This window comes from Lonchura striata, chromosome 7 (genome assembly GCF_046129695.1).
Source record: "Lonchura striata isolate bLonStr1 chromosome 7, bLonStr1.mat, whole genome shotgun sequence".
Taxonomy (NCBI): Eukaryota; Metazoa; Chordata; class Aves; order Passeriformes; family Estrildidae; genus Lonchura; species Lonchura striata.
In genome coordinates this window covers 32,384,922-32,400,030 of record NC_134609.1, presented here as the reverse complement: position 1 = coordinate 32,400,030, position 15,109 = coordinate 32,384,922, and the positions used below count along the sequence as shown (strand labels likewise).

General features: G+C 38.8%; 1 protein-coding gene across 5 annotated transcripts in view; it reads right to left on the bottom strand.

Moving 5' to 3' along the window:
- The window catches only part of ALDH18A1 (aldehyde dehydrogenase 18 family member A1), a 32,566-nt gene that overhangs the window by 4,188 nt on the left and 13,269 nt on the right, over nt 1–15,109 (bottom strand). For 3 of the 5 annotated variants that reach the window (XM_021542444.2, XM_077784781.1, XM_077784779.1), the window contains 11 exons: nt 14,921–15,025; nt 13,451–13,609; nt 12,816–12,906; nt 10,753–10,877; nt 8,180–8,324; nt 6,465–6,538; nt 5,737–5,836; nt 4,439–4,659; nt 1,618–1,755; nt 1,313–1,508; nt 1,044–1,165 (listed from right to left, as the gene is read on the bottom strand). In XM_021542444.2, coding sequence (XP_021398119.1) covers nt 1,044–1,165; nt 1,313–1,508; nt 1,618–1,755; nt 4,439–4,659; nt 5,737–5,836; nt 6,465–6,538; nt 8,180–8,324; nt 10,753–10,877; nt 12,816–12,906; nt 13,451–13,609; nt 14,921–15,025 — 1,476 coding nt within the window. The remainder of the gene's footprint in view (nt 1–1,043; nt 1,166–1,312; nt 1,509–1,617; nt 1,756–4,438; nt 4,660–5,736; nt 5,837–6,464; nt 6,539–8,179; nt 8,325–10,752; nt 10,878–12,815; nt 12,907–13,450; nt 13,610–14,920; nt 15,026–15,109) is intronic. The other 2 variants (XM_021542445.2, XM_077784780.1) reach the window with 1 other exon arrangement.

Below are 15,109 nucleotides of genomic sequence, written 5' to 3'. Positions count from 1 at the left end.
GAAATAAGGCATAAGTCTGTTGAATGTGAAGGCTTTTAAGACAGTATCTGTAAACCAGCATTTTCTTGTGCAACGATGAACTACTTGAATTGCATAATCCTGCCCAATATTTCTTGTTGTCAGGTTAGATTAGACAGAGGTAATATCCTCCCCACTGTATAAGGAGATGGGTTAGGGTTGATGGTGGAAATGCACTGGTACACATATTCCTCCCATTCAAAAAACAAACATCTACCCTGCTCTCTACCCTTCCCAAGAAACAATTAAACAAGACATGAAAAAGCCCCAAACATTGAGAACTTGCTCCTTGACTACTTACCAGTTTCTTTTATTATAACCCTTTCAACAGCATCAAAACATATGACCTCTCTATCTTGCATTAATCACTGCCTGTGCACTTTATTTGTCAAATACACAGTGCTGTGTGAAAACCCTTGATTTATGTGCAATTCATACTACTTCATGGATACTCCTTCTTGATGCATCTCTGCTACCTTTACTGAAAAAACATTGCTTGTGTCTAGACAACCAATTAGTATGCTGGCCTTTTGATATCCACTGACATACCAGGAGGGAAAATGGGTGGGAACAAAGGGAATCCAAGAGGAAAATTTTAAAAAACACATGTATGAAGCAAATTCAGAAAGGACAAAAACAGAAGGAAATTCACTTGGGTAGGAAGCTAAATTAATAGATTCAGGAAGACAAGGCTTTGCATCTGACTGAATCTGAAAAGGTAGAGAAAGGTTGTGTATATGCTTTTATGGAAGATTATTTGTGCTATATATAAGGAAGTATATAGCAAAGGTATCCCAGTAACAGCCTGCAGCTGTCCTGAATAAGCTGCTTTCAGATCATTTCTATAGAAACACTTGATGCTCTGTGAAGAAGCAATGTTCATTGACATTTACAAAGACACCTATTGGAAACTAAAATGTCATGCCATGTAAACAGGGCTACACCAGCCAGACCAAATGCTTCCAAAGTTTTACAAAAAAACCAGACAAAAACCACAAAACAAAACACAAATATGAGCGACTAACCTGTTCGACTCTCAACATGTCTATGATCTGATCAAACAACGGGGTTCTCAGCAAGTCTCGATGAATTAAGAGAGTTTCGAGAGCATTACAGGCAGCAGGATATTCACACTTTGAGTCTCTGACTGAGGTTTAAGAGTACATAATTGGTTACATAATATTTACAACAAAGATTTTTGGATAATATATAAATTATAAATTACCATAACTACATTGCATACTCCAAAAATCAATTACGAGACTGAGATTCAAGTCACCCTCCCACAGCTTACTTATTCGTGTGACCTTCTCAACACTGGCATCCGTGTCAACATACACATGACAGATCCCTTCACTGTGACCCATCACTGGGATTCCCTTAGAAGCTTTCTGGATATTCCTGACTAGCTGTGATGAACCACGTGGAATGATGAGATCTATCAGTTTATCCAAACGGCAGAGATCTTCTACTTCCTCTCTTGTGTTCACCTGTGGTAGTTGCAATACAAAGACCTTACAGTTTTAAGTCTCAGGTTTTGCCCACACTTTTTATACATACTATAGCAAAGAAATAGTTGATTTAACTCAAGGCACTTACCAGTTGCACTGCATCTCTGACTCCATGAATAGAGAGGGCTTCTTGTGTCAGATGATGAAGGATTTGATTGCTATGTGCTGCCTCTTTCCCTCCTTTAAGTAGTAAGCCATTTCCACTGGCTATGGCCAAAGCAGACACCTGTCAAATGAGTTTATTATGGGGAGAAAAAAAAACCCCTTAAATGTATTCTGGTTCTTTTGTCAGAATAACACCCATAGAATAAAACCAGGATTTTTTTGTTCAGTTGATTTACTCAATATTAATCTACAGGTTTCTTTTCATGGCACTGAAAAACCATTACAAGTAGCAGCACATTTAACTTCAGAAATTAAATGTGCTAATTTCAATAACAAACTTGAGTTTTCAGGGTACTATTGCAACGGAGAGACAACGGTGAACAAGTCAGAAGAAACTATGTACATAGGGCTTCATATGAATTGCAGACCTGTGTGGGCAATTACCCCAAGGAGAATAATTTTAGCAGCAAGAACTCTTGTCCCTAACCATTCCAGCAAAGAGTGGCAAATAAGCTCTTCTTATGAACAGGAAAAACATTTTTATCATGCTGTCTAAAACAGCAGTCATAAACAGACAACACTTGCTCTAAGCATGGAGAAAAAAAGAATTGAGACAATATCATCCACCATCATCTTTGCTTCCATGTTTATCACCAAAAGAAACTGATAGATACTGCTGCCCTTCTGTTTAAGGTGTTGGATTGCACCCATTTAAGTCCAGCAATGAAAGAGGTCTTTGTTCCTTTCTACCTCAGAGTATGTCAGGTGCAATAAAGCTCTTTTTCAAAACTAATTTTAATTTTGCATTCTTTTTTGTATTCCTCATCCCAGCTTCATTCACTATGGCCTCACAATTTGTCCACCGACTTAAGAAAAAGTTTAAAAGCATGCACTCCTTTGGAAAACAAAATCACCTCCTCTCCAGAGGTGAATTTATTCTCTTTAGAATAAATAAACTCAGTATTTTAAGTTATTTTGCTGTATTACTGTCTTCTGGGAAAGATTATATGTATCATTATCTAATTACCAAATGTACATTCATTAAAGTATCTATCGTGTATTGTTGAGATGCTGATGCCAAAATTAGTCAGGCTCGCATCCGATAAGAAGTTAGCTTGGTGGCATGCTTTAGATCCTGATTAATAAAATAACCTGCCAGATATATCTTTCCACTTCTAGTATCAAATAGGTAATAATAATCCAAATGCTTGATATTCTACATCATTTGAAAAGAATATTGAAAACGAGAAACGCATTAGAAAAACACACTGAAGTGTAACCATCTGGGAAGTCTGCCTTACATAACTATCATGTGTCTTTTTGACTTATATAATTAGACATTAAAAAGCCATCTGATTGTATTTGAAAAGTATCTTCTATCTGCTCCTCCAGATCAGTATCACGAAAGGAAACTAAATAAATAAGTTTATTTCAATAAAGAGGCATAAGATAAAAAGAAAGGTTTTGACCTGGTTTGAAAAAAATGGAAAGAAAAAAATACCAAAAATTAAGACACAAAAATTAAAAATTTGAGATTAGAAGTAGAACACAAGGTAAGGGGTTTCAAAATGGTTCAGTCTCAAAGACTAGTAGAACATGACTACACTTCAGAACAACAACTGGATTTGGTGGAATCTATACAAAACAGTCTCTGAAGGATGCTTGCAATTTCACCCTTTAAGTATTAGAGGTAAATATGCTGTTTGTATATGCTCCCTAGAAGCTTATTAAATCTTAACCCAAAAAAGCATGACATGCAGTAGTAGACTAAGGAGAGGGAACTGCTCCTCTCAATCAGAGACCCTCCTACTATCAGGTACAGGATGGGACAGAAATCATGCAATTCAAATACAGAGTTATCAAAGATGATCCTCTGAAGTTGCATCAGGAAGCCTGATGTGAGCATGAGGACAGGAGGCTGGCAAGACGCAAAGCAACTACCAAGACAAGCTATCCCAAGTCTGTAAAACAAAGCAGCGGAAGAGAGGGCAGGGCAGGGAAGCCATCAGGAGTCAGTCTGGTGTAAGTTTTAAGATACAGCAAAGAGAAAGAGGAAGACACCGGCTATGCGAGGCAAGAGAGCTGGGTTGAAGTCCAGATACAAATTCAACTATGTAAAATACCAGCTATCTGTAATAAACAGAGCTGGTAGTCAAGGAAGACTAGTGCCTTTTTGTTTCACAAGAACTTTTCTTACAGTGTTCTCCTTTCCACTGTGAAACGGGGATTATTCACAAAAATATGGCATGAAGTACAAAGCTGTCCACTCGTTGAGCCTCACATCCTCAAAGTGACTGTATCCATCATTTTCTACTCAAACACCTGCTCATTAGAAAACTCCTCAAGCTTCCTAGATACATAATGTTAATTGTGGGAAGAAATGTTGCTAATCAGGGTTTTTTTTGTTTCTTTGTTTTCATTTTAAAATCTACTTCCATTGCTCAGTAAAGTAGTTGGGAGTTAGAAAGTAAGACCAAGGTTGCCTCTGTGACATTAGTTCAGCACCCATATTTTCATCCATTTTTTAACAGGATTTAATAATAGCAACACTTCTACACAGTGCTGCAGAGGAAGGTATTTGCCTGTAACATATCTGCCTTATTCCTGGCATAAGACACATGATGGAACTGAAAACTGAACACAGAAGCAAAGTCTGAAAACGTCTCTGCACAAAAACAAGGATGCCAAAAAAAATCAATAGTAGAACAATCCAAGCAAGAATCTTTTGAAACAATACTTTTTGCAGTCTCTTGTTTGCTTGCCAACAGAAATACCCAACAGTGTAATCTACCTTGCTTACAAACCTGTGGAAGACAGTCAGGACGAGATTCAAAGATCACAAGAAGGACACCAATTGGCACTGTCACCTGCTCCAAATCCAGGTCTTTTGCTATTCGAGTTCGTCTAATTACACGGCCGACGCTGTCCTGCGAGGATGCTGCAATCTGACGCAGACCAATAGCCAAGCTGTTTAGCTTTGAAGTAGACAGACTTAGGCGTTTCAACAAAGGGAGTGCTAATCTCCCTAAAAGAAAGAAAAAGTCGTGCCAAAGATAGATTGGTCTTCCTAGGCTCAAGGAGAAGTGACTTAAATGAGTGCTCAACCTAAGGAAAATTAAGATATTTCCCACAACCAAGCAAGTTATCTACCTGAGATTAAAGATGCATAGCATCAAGTCTGGTAGTCACAATAAAACCCGTCAAATATGATGACTATTTCACCCACCACATTTTCAATTAATGAGGTTTAAGTACTTTGTACACGAAGCAACCACACAAAATACCAACATCCAGAAAGATAAGGTTTGTCCTATTTCATGTACTGAATGTATGACTGAATTTCCTACAAATTTCTACCCTTGCAGTATTTCTTAAACGTCCAGGCAGTAATTGTATCCTATTGCTTTACAAACAGAAACACCAAAGTGCAGACACATGCATAGCATTTCTGTGCAGACTAGGCAAGAACAACTTGAATTTTCTAGTCTGAACACGTTCAAACAGTAAGTTAACCCAGCAATGTCCCCTCATATACTCTGGTCAGTGATGCCTTCCACATGTTATTACAATTCATGATGTGTCCTCTTAATGTACTTGTTATGCCAACATGTACATATGTCAATCCCAGCTTCTCAATTAATGCCTTAGTCTAACACAGAAGAGCAGGTTTCATCTGAGCTGTCTAAACAGAACCTTCCTCAATCAGAAGGGGACAACTGATGCTTTGGGAAGCATCAGTTTAAGTGTAGAGATGATAGCCTTCCCTTCAGGAACCAAACATTACATTAACCAGCCCAGAAGATACTCACTTTGTTCATGACAGTAACAGAGATATTTGTTTCATTTTTAAAAAAAATTTTACAATACACCACTTGGTGTTTTGCACTGCCTCAGTATCTTCTCTGATGAAGGTAGCTGTTTTATGCAATGAAGGAGGCTGCAGCTGTTTACACTGACAAGCTCTCAAAGTCCTGGGTTCAATAATCTGTGTCAGCCATACCGCCCAATCCCAGGTTACAGCAGATTCTAGTTCTGCTCATTTGTCTTGAGGTCCAGAGAGGTCCAAGATGACAGTATTACTATGGAAGGTTTGAAACAGTACCTTTATTTTCAGCCTCCTCTAAGTCCTTCTTGTTTGCCAAGAGAATTTCTTCCCTCTGGTCCGTTAGTAAGTCAGCAAGACGATAAATAATCTCTGCTCTCTGAAAGAGAAAACAGTTTCTGAACTGACTGCTTACTCAAAGTCCATGCTGTTTGACACCTAGTTCCTATAGGCCATTTAGGCTGACCACATCCTCTCATTATCTCAATTCTCCTGATACTTGGGCAGCTGATTTTTCCAGCCTGCACCACACTGAAAAAGAAGACCGAACACTGCTTCAGCCTCTACCATGCTTTTTATTATCTTGCTTTCCTTTCCCAGTCTTCTTCACCAAACTGACATATCCTTCCTTTAAGACGAACTTGTACTGCATCATACCCACCCAGCTGCAGAACAGTAATTGTCTACAGCTCCACTTTTGTATACATGTTGCATGCTAAACTCCACACACGTGTGAATGGAGCAAGTTATTCCAGCCAATTCTTCAGCAGCTTGGATCACAATTCACTTCTGTGTGTTACTTGATGCTATCAAAATTTTTATAAACCCCATATGAAAGTCCGTATTACTTCACAATTTTTGCTTTTATCATTTTTAAGCAGGCTACAATACAAACAGTGGATCTGGCACAGAACAAATTCTTGTCCCACAAGGTCCATTATTAGCCTGTGCTGTAAAACTTGCCACACATGCACACTATTAACAACTTGACCATATAGTTCTGTCACCTGCTCAGGCTGTAGAGCCGCCAAGGTCCTGCCACCAGCTCGAGCCATTTCAGCCTGCTGTTCTACAGTAGGGCCTGCAAAAAAACCCCAAATATATGCTATGCAGACAAAGTAACAGCACAGGCAGAAGTGAGCACTAACCCATTTGTCTTCCAATTCTTTGTTTAGAACATGAAACAGTTTTTAACAAATTAAAGACAAATTAAAGAAAAATGTTGTATCCTAAGACAGAAAAGTCCATACCTGACACAAAAGTACTGTTATGGTCTCTACATAAAGAATAATCACAAAATCTCTGCCTCTGTGTAACAGCAAGTGTGCAGCATGTATCAAAAAGACTTGACAAAGGCCAAAAGAACAACAGGATATCTAAGTCACTAGGGCATAGCAGGCTACTGAAAGAAAAGAGGCAAACTTTGAAAAGTTTAAGTATCCAGCTGAGGAATGTATGCATGCTAACACATAAACAATAATGGAAGCCAAAACCCTAGTAACAGCTTGCAGAAAAATTGCTTTCCCTGTCTTTCCTTTAATGCCTTTTAGAAACAAGGTGCTGAAATTATATAAAACAGGTTGTGTTTCCATTTCAAATCACCATGTACAGGTAGCATTTCTGCAAAGAATTCACAAGTAGCTCGTGGAAAAATTGCCATTTTTAACTCTCCTGAAATAGCCTGTAAACCAGGTATCTTGAACCCAACTTCCATTTAAGAAGAGTGCTATGGAAACTGCCAGAGTAGAAATTATAGAGAAGTGTAGTGGGAAGTGTAAGAAAAGAACGTGTGGACATGAGATTAATTAGACTCATTTAAGACAATCTTAAACCAGCTTCTTGAAGTGATATCATACTTTACAAAATATGGCATTTTTTAGTGTTCTTGGAGAAGAAATATGTATGCAAGCAGATATACTTGATTTTTTAAGTTATATGACTTTCCAAAGTGTGGGTTTTGGAAGATACAAGACAAAGAGATGACTGGAATAAACACCACAACAGTCCATAGGGACAGACTTTTGCTACTTACCATATTTGTGACTCAGAACGGGATCACAAGACTAGAAGCTTTATTGCTGATACCAACTTATAGTGGGGCTAACCAAAAAGGCACTTGAGCATAACAACACCAAGTGCGTTCAAAGGATGATTTGACATATTTATACAAGAAATCCATTAAGGATTACTATACACAAAGAAATTCACTTGGCCTAAAGTTGAAGTCAAAAGTATCACTCCAGTATCTAGTCTGCTAAGGTGATGGATCTTTGGTCTGATTTCATCCAACAATTATTACACTGTTCCAGCAGTGCAGTGGCAGGAAAACATTCCTACCTACCATACAAGAAGACTGAGTCATAAAATAAATTAATGATAAAAAAATAAACCTAAACACCACCTTAGTTCAGCAGCACATTCTATATCCATATTTTCACAGTGAAATCATGGATACTTGATAATAACTCTTAAGACTAAAAAAGGCAAAACTTCTACTCTACTCACTGCATTCTTCAAATGCAAGTCTGATGTACCAGTTAATCAGCTGGAGGGAAAAAGCGCAGGGAATTCAGCAATTTCTATCCCTACTTCAGAAAATACCTTTCAAAATCCATTTCGCAAGCAGAGTTTTCCAGTTATTGCACAGCTCTGGACAAATTTTAACTCTAATTTTTCAGGAAATTTCTACAACTGTCAAGGTACACATTAACTCTGTACTCACCTGCAGGTTTTACCTCTGAAAAAAAAGTTCCAACTTTTTTCCCTTCTACAATATCTGTAATGACATGACCCGAGATCTTTGGGTGGGTTCCATTTGCAATCACTACTGAAGTGCCTCCTTGCAGGGCCCACAGAGCTGCTTTCACCTAGAGGAAAGGACAGAGCCAGTTGCAAGAGATTCACTGGTTATTTGAATCATCACTCTCAACAAGACTTCTTCGTCCACTCTGATGGCCAGATTGATCACTTATGCTTTCAAAAAGCATTCAACACACTTTGGGAATCTCTGAAATTCAGTGTCGGAATACTGGTATTTGCTAAATCTTCTACAGTCTGTTAAGTTTAAATCACAATTAACTCATTAATAAGGGTCCTATGAAATCCCTGTGTACTGACTGGTCTGAAGATTAGCCTCTTTGCACATTTTTGAGCAGAATATGATTTCTCTCAAATCCCAGATGCTACCTGCTGAAGAGGTACTGCCAGTGGTTTCTTTCATTTATTTTCCCAGTCACGTATTAGCTAATATGGGCAATATTATTCACTACTTATATTTAATTATGTGTCATTTATTTAATTGAAAAAGCTTCTCTGCTTACTCACTTCTATGCTTTCCTAATATGGTTCTACAATTTGGTATTAGATTCCATAGTCACAATGAGACACAAATGTCAGATAGGCCTATCACATCAAATTCAGCTACCAAAAGATCATCAGCTGCTTCATTACTGCTCAAATTTCACGCTGAAAAACAAGACTTGTTCTTTGAGCCGCTGTTTTCTATTACTGGCGCTACAGTTTTCTAAAACTGTCTCTTGCATTCTCAACTGTAGCAGATTTTTGTTACAACACCTGCATCAAGTTTTGCCTCTATGTGACTCAAAAGACACCAAGTAACTCGTACAGATTATTACTTTTACAATAGAGTACTCTCTGACTTTGGCAGCTTTACCTTCAATACCTGGAATTGTTTCAATTATCCTAGAAGCCAGATAAGGGAAAGTCATTTCTGCATAAGCTTTGTAGATTCCATAGTTACAAATGCCTCCTCCTTTTGCCACCTTCCAGTCCATGCTCTGATACTTAAGAGTGTGCCTTACCTCAGTCTTCAGAAAACGGAACAATCAATAACGTAACTGGTGAAGAATTTTACTTTGGCCTTTTCCTGCTTAGTCAAGATCTGCTATGGTTTTTACAGACAACTTTCCAGATACGTCCCAGGGAAACCTGCAGCAATTAATACTACAGCAGTGCGTATCTCAGCCTCAGGAGAGGCTCATGAGAGCCTCACGAGAGACATATGCTGAAGTTGAACAACGCACCCGTATTTATGTACTCAAGGAATGAATACTGAGACCACCCAACTGTACACAGGACTAAAACCCATAAAAACTACTAACTACTCAAAACTACTGATCTTGTGCTCAAAAACTGAAGTACCTTGGTCTCTACCAATATGTTTTTCAGAAGCAAACAGTACATTGCACAAACTCAGAAAGGAGAGAGAGGTACCCTATCAGATTTAAGGGACAGGGATTCCCAAAGTCTTTGAATTATCACATAAGAAAGAATTGAGACTGACTCTTATTTTAACTTAAAACACAAAAATACAGTTCCAAATGTCACTTTTTAAAATCTACTCAAATGTAATTCTTTACTTGCTCTTTTCAATTCACATCGACCTAAAAGAAAAGCAAAGGGAACTCACATATCATTTCAGGGTAGTCAAAGAATAGCTGAGGCTGGAAAGGATCCCTGGAAATTATACAGTCCAACTGCCTGCTCAAAGCAGGGTCAACTAGAGCAAGTTACTTAAAACATCATCCAGTCAGGTTTTGAACATCTCCAAACAGAGAATCTACAGGTTCTCTTGGCAACCTGCTCCAGTGCTTCAGCAACCTCATTGTGAAATTCTTACATTTCAGTTTATTGACTTGTATTTCATTCTGTGCCCATGGCCTCTTGTCTGTTCCCTGGATACCACTGAAAAGAGTCTCGTTCTGCCTTCTCTAAACCCTTCCTTCAGCTACTTATACCCAAACCTTCTCTTTTCCAGTGTAAACAATCCTAGCTCTCAGCGTCTCTTAGTGTGACAGTGCTCCAATTCTTTAATCATATTCATGGCTCTCTGTTGGTTTCACTGTAGCATGCCGTGTCCTTCCTGTACTGCAGTATCTAGAACCAGACACAACTCAACAGATCTGATTTCACTAGTGCTGAGTAGATAAAAGTGAACATCTTCCTCGACTTGTTATGTTCTTTTTCATACAACCCTGGACACTGTTGGCCTGCTTTGCCTGAAGGCCATATTGCTGGTGTACATTACATTTGGTGTCTACCAGGACCTCTATGCCCTTTTCACCCAACCTGCATTCAAGACAGTCAGTTCTTCAGGCCATAACAGTGTCCCTAGGCAAAAGACTCAGCATTTCCTTTTATTGAACTCCTGAGGTTCCTCCTGCCTGCCCATTCCTGCAGCCTGCCAAGATCCATTTGAACAGCAGCACAAAGCACAATCTTCTCATGTAGCTCCCTCTCCTTCCCAATTATGAAGGAAATGTTCCATATTTCTACCTTGGCTTCCATGCCACCCATTCCCACTCGGGATTTGGTTCCAAATGTAACAGACTGCTGGTCTCCTGGGTAGAATATGTCAATAAGCTTTGCGTCATCAGACCCTGGAGGGTTGTCAAAGAGTCCTGAAATAAATAATAAAAATCAGTTATATACCCTCATGTTGAAAGCTCACCCATGAAAAAAGGAAAAAAAGAGAAACCAATGAGAGCAACCAACACGAGGCTAAAAAGCTGTGTTCCACTTTATAGGATTGAAAACTTCCACTGAACCCTTATTTTCATGGGAAAAGAAAACCACAAAATTCTTAACTGGCAGACCCAAAAGGTATAGGTCTATTGAAAGTCTAAAAATAGGAAGCCAAAAGCCCGCATGCTGGATAGCAGTAAGCAAGCTGGGAGGTAATAACATTTGGTTGAGGTTTGAGACAGTTTGCAGCTTTTAGATATTCAAAATCAGGTCTTAAATACACAAACCCTCAACTGAACTGGCAAAGAATAGTCTTCCTCACAAAAGACTCAGATGATATTCTTGAAAGGTGGATTGCATAGTGAGAAAACAGGCAATTCAGAAACATGTAAAAAGGGTAACTGTCACCCTGATTTTTAAGATTTTCTAAAGCCTTATGAGTTTACATTCTTGTAGAAAACTTTCTCACACAACTTTCAGTAAATAACCTATTGTTTTGCATTCCTTCATAAAGGCAGAGAAATTTGATGTACTAGTAGTTTGTCCAGTGTCGTTGAAGAGGTGGCACTTTCACCCTCCAATCCACTGTCACCTTTAAAAAAGTATAAATGTTAGAGTCAGAAATAAAACCTCCTCTTTGTTACCTTTGCAATAGCAGTGGCTCGCATCGTGCTTTCACGTGCCCTATAGTGACAAGTAACTATTGAATTCTACTAAGAAGGAACACAACACTACAGAGACATACTTGTATTAGCATTTTTAAAAATCAAGTAATTTAATGTCACTATGCTTGGAGTTGAATGACACTTCAGTTTACCCAACATATTAAACTATAGCTCTACCACTACACTTCCTAGAAATTCTATGTGCACAAATACTGCCACAACAAACTAGAGAGCACAAGTGCAGTATATCTGTGACCATTTGTGATAGCTTGGGAAGTAGAGGTCATCTCTCCATAAACAAGCTGTCACATTGAATGAATAAGCTTGGAGGAGATGTGTGCTGGTTTTGGGTCTTTTTACAAACTTATTTGACTATTGTTTTTATGAGTTGTTCTAAGATAGTAATTTTGACTAGAATTAACCAGCTAGAATAGAATTAACGAGCTAGACTAGAATGAAACCCAGCTGCATCTGCTAAAATAAACAGTGCTTATGGAAAGACACCTCTTTCCTCCTCAGCACCTCAAGCATGTGCTGAAAGCCAGGATCTATTGAAAGAAACCCATCTGGAGAAGATGAAAAGAATATGTGATTTAAGGTGATGTGGACTGCATTGATCTGAAACTGTACCCACTACCCTCCTCTTTCTAGAAAAGGAAGTTCAACATCCATAGGTGACAGGATTATGCCTGAAAGCTCAGATGACTAGAGCAGTGTAAGCCAAAAGTAAGGGAGACAGAAAAAGCTAGCAAGACCCAGGTACCTGGAAAGCAATGAGCAGGACTTGCAATATACCAATAATTCACTGACAGAACATTCTGCCAGAAGAAACAAACTATTGTAGAATAGCATTTGGTTTATACTCCTGATTCAAGACACATAGCTTTTATCTTGCATACTATTCCTGACTATCATACAACTCCGAGAACCTAGGAGAAGTACCAGAGTATATGTAGTATTCTGGGATGTGGAATAGGTCTCAGGCTCACATGCATTCTCACCCATCCCGATTCAACAAAGTGGCAGAGAGTGTTTGGTTTATGCCACAGCATCAACATTGGGTATAGACCTTAAGGAGTTATTTTGGTACATTGCAATTGTCCTTGTAAAACAGATGAACTGAAGAAATCACTAAAACAGGAAAAGAGGTTGGTTTGACAATCTGATGTGCTTCACTAAAACCAGAAATTAAAGAAATTATTTACAAACCTTCTACATCTGAAAGAACAATCAGGAGATCAGTTTTCATTTCTACAGCCAGTCGTGCTGCCAGACTGTCATTATCCTTCACACTAATTACCTGCAATACACATGCATATCAGAAGCAGTAAATAGTGTGAAGAACTAAGAAATATTTGGTGCCAACATAAAAAAACAATTTACCTCAGCACTAACAAGTCTTCCTGAGATACTTTTTTTCACACCCACTGGAAACATCAAAGGTGATCTTTGTGTGAAAGTACATATACTTCAGTAAAGTGGTATCCAAATGACAAGCAGTGTCATCAGTACTTGAATTCTCCACTTTAGTGCCCAGTGACAGGGCAAGAGGCACTAACTGACACTGCTTTAAGAAGGGGTGCTGGAATAGATGACCTGCAGAGGCATGCTTGCTGTTGGTAAAACAGCCAATATTTGCCCTGGTTTCACCCCACAACACTGTATCATGCCAAATACAGACAAATCAACACAGTATTTCAGTACTCTCTGTCCACATACTAATTCTGTATCTTTCTTTCTCTGCCGTAGACTTCAGAGGTCCCCTGTTACGGCAGTAGTCAAGTACACATTAGCGCTGCACCATCTGCAAGCAGGACCCCCCTCCACTGCTATACTTTACCCACATTTACCCCCTGCAGATCACTGTTTGGCTCTGGAGGTGGAACAACTGCGTCATTAGTGTTAATTATAGGGACAATATTCATCCTTAAAAGCTCATGTAATGTTCCATTTAAGTTGCGACGCTTCTGCTCATCGTGGAAATCCAGATTGGTGACTAAAATCTAAGAAAAAGAAAGCAACTGCTTAGCCTACTACCCTTCCTATAAGAACATCATACAAACTTATATATTTACATGTCATAACAGAGCAGTCATGCCTTTTGGGTCACTAAAGAAACAAAAGCCACATTTAAAAGATATAGAATACAAGTGAGAAATATTCTTTCCACAATATTATCAAGTTTATTCCACTGAAGCCTGTAATAGCCTATCTCAAACAGGTAGGTCATGCACTCCAAGAATGAACTTGGAAAGCAAGATTGTAAGCAGAACATAGATGCTCATGATAACTAGTAAGACCCTAGACAATTCAATAGATTGCTCAAAATTCTGCCTTTCCAGTTTCTCCTCCCACTTTAATGCTCCTACTTGTAGCGAGCAGAAGGGATGCTTTATATCAAGACTTTTCTTCCACACACTAGAACTCACTTGCTCTTCTGAAATAATCTTGCCTCCTGCATGCAGATAGCATCCCATTTCTTTTGATGTTTTAAGACAGAAAACACCCTCAATGTCTGCTCTGGAGAGATTTTTTTTGTTCTTACTCTGTCATTGGACATTTAAGAACTAAGCAAACAACTCCACCACTCAAATGTACAATAGCACTTGGAATCAATGTGTATACTAAGTTTTCTGGCATGGGCAATTATTTTATATCAAAGGAATGATGGTTATCTAGAGATTTGAACAAGATCACAATCCAGCACAACCCTATAGTGATTTTTAGCTATATTATAAACTATTTGGCCATATCGGCTCTACCATATTACAGTAAGAAGTTCCTCCAAGAAGGCTTCATACTAGGCTACTAAATTTGTTAAGTGTCTAAACAAGTAAGGCCTTACACTTAAATCAACTCTGTATTTGCAGAGTACCTAAGATAAGCAAAGCCTGTTAAAGAGTAGTTCAACTGATACAATTGCAGCCTTTAGTATAAGACCCAGGCCAGGGATACCATCATCCACAAGCTGGAAAGGTTCAAAGAAGAGATAGACAGCAAGTTCTGAAGTGTAGATATGCACTTCTGTCAGCTTTACAGAATGTGTCACAGTTTAGCCACTTGCGGTTTTTAAACCCTCCCTTTGGACCATCAACTTCAGCTTTTGTCAAGAGATCTTAACAGACCCTCCCTGCCCATAAAAGAGCAGGACAGACCTGAACTCCAAAAAGAAAATGCATATTCACTGTATCTTGAAAACAGATAACTCAGTTTTAGAAATATTTAGCACGGCACTCTTGTATAAGCTACCATTTATGCGACAATAATAAACTCCAAAAGTAGCAAGTCAATTCAGGAAAGAAGAAGTGACTTACTTGAGCTGCACAGATGCTGTACTGTGTAAACATGGCCTCATACAGAGCCATTAGTCCACTTTGTCCAGCTGCTGCACAGGCTCGGGCCTCCAAGACCGGAATAGCCTACAAAGACAAAGAGCAGCTGTCAGGCAATGACTTGAACAGGTAGCACCCAACACTCAAGGAAAAGCAGGAATGCCACGAGCC